Source organism: Fukomys damarensis, unplaced genomic scaffold (genome assembly GCF_012274545.1).
Source record: "Fukomys damarensis isolate Sample0158 unplaced genomic scaffold, DMR_v1.0_HiC HiC_scaffold_26, whole genome shotgun sequence".
Lineage (NCBI taxonomy): Eukaryota > Metazoa > Chordata > Mammalia > Rodentia > Bathyergidae > Fukomys > Fukomys damarensis.
Window position 1 is genome coordinate 23,497,671 of NW_022900938.1, and position 1,066 is coordinate 23,498,736.

The 1,066-nt window shown below is 50.1% G+C and overlaps 1 protein-coding gene across 1 annotated transcript in view; it reads left to right on the forward strand.

Annotated features, from left to right (window-relative positions):
* The window catches only part of Dlx2 (distal-less homeobox 2), a 2,642-nt gene extending 2,387 nt beyond the window's left edge, over positions 1-255 (forward strand). Inside the window, exon 4 of the mRNA XM_010607024.2 lies at positions 3-255. Within this exon, the coding sequence (XP_010605326.1) occupies positions 3-208 (206 nt within the window). The 3' untranslated portion in view covers positions 209-255. The remainder of the gene's footprint in view (positions 1-2) is intronic.
* Positions 256-1,066: the final 811 nt, after the last annotated feature.

Here is a 1,066-nt window from a genome sequence, read left to right on the forward strand (position 1 = left end):
CGCCGGCAGCAACGGCTCCAGCCCGAGTAGCGCGGCCTCGGCTTTTCTCGGCAACTATCCTTGGTACCACCAGGCCTCTGGCTCCGCGTCGCACCTGCAGGCCACCGCGCCACTGCTTCACCCCACGCAGACCCCGCAGCCTCACCACCATCATCACCATCACCACGGTGGCGGGGGTGCCCCGGTGAGCGCAGGGACGATTTTCTAACCCCAGGGTGCCCGCACCAGAGACTGAGCAAACACCCGTGAGCCTCTGGCGCCTCCGTCGCCTGGGGCCCCAAGCTGAGCCCCGGAGAGGGACGCCTGCCCCGCCCGCGAGGTTCCCGGGCTCTGAGACTCCTTTCTCTTCGCTAGCCGGCGGCGAAGATCGGGCGGGCTGTGGTTGTTGACCTCCCGGGGTCCTGCCGGCCCGCCCTACCCTTCTTGCCCCCGTGACCCGGGGGCCCCAAAACTTACCCTCTGTTCCCAGACCTCGTCCCCCATTCCTCCCCGCCTTAGCGACCCCCAGGAGCAGTCCTTTAGCTCTCTCCTCATCCATCACAGTGGAGTTTTTTTATTTTTATTTTTTTAAAAGTTTAGGTGCCTTTGCGGATGACCTCATTTTGATGTTGGGAAAAAAATGATTTTTAATATGTGGACACTGCAAAAAATGTGTTTAAATTATCTTTTTTAAAATCTATTCAGGATTATTAGCCTGGACTTCGACGGTTTGTAAATAAAGGTGTCTGTGCAGATTTCCCCACTGATTTATTTGTATAAAAGTCCTCATCTTTTCAGATGTTTTTGTAAACCCCCAGTTGTGAAAACTGCGGTTGAGCAGTGACCTCAGCAGCCCCTCCATTTTATTTTTCCCTTTGAAAAAAATTTGTAAAATTAAGCTACTGATTTGAATTTGCTTTATCTTATCCTAAAGTCTTTGTTCTTGAAATGCAAGGTATTTTGAGGTTATTTATTATGAAAACAACATGCTCTTAATGTTGATTTTACAATATGAAGAGATTATTTAAATAAATTATTGTTTTCATTGGAGTGTGTGAATTTTCCTTGGTGCCCAGGGCTTCTGAGA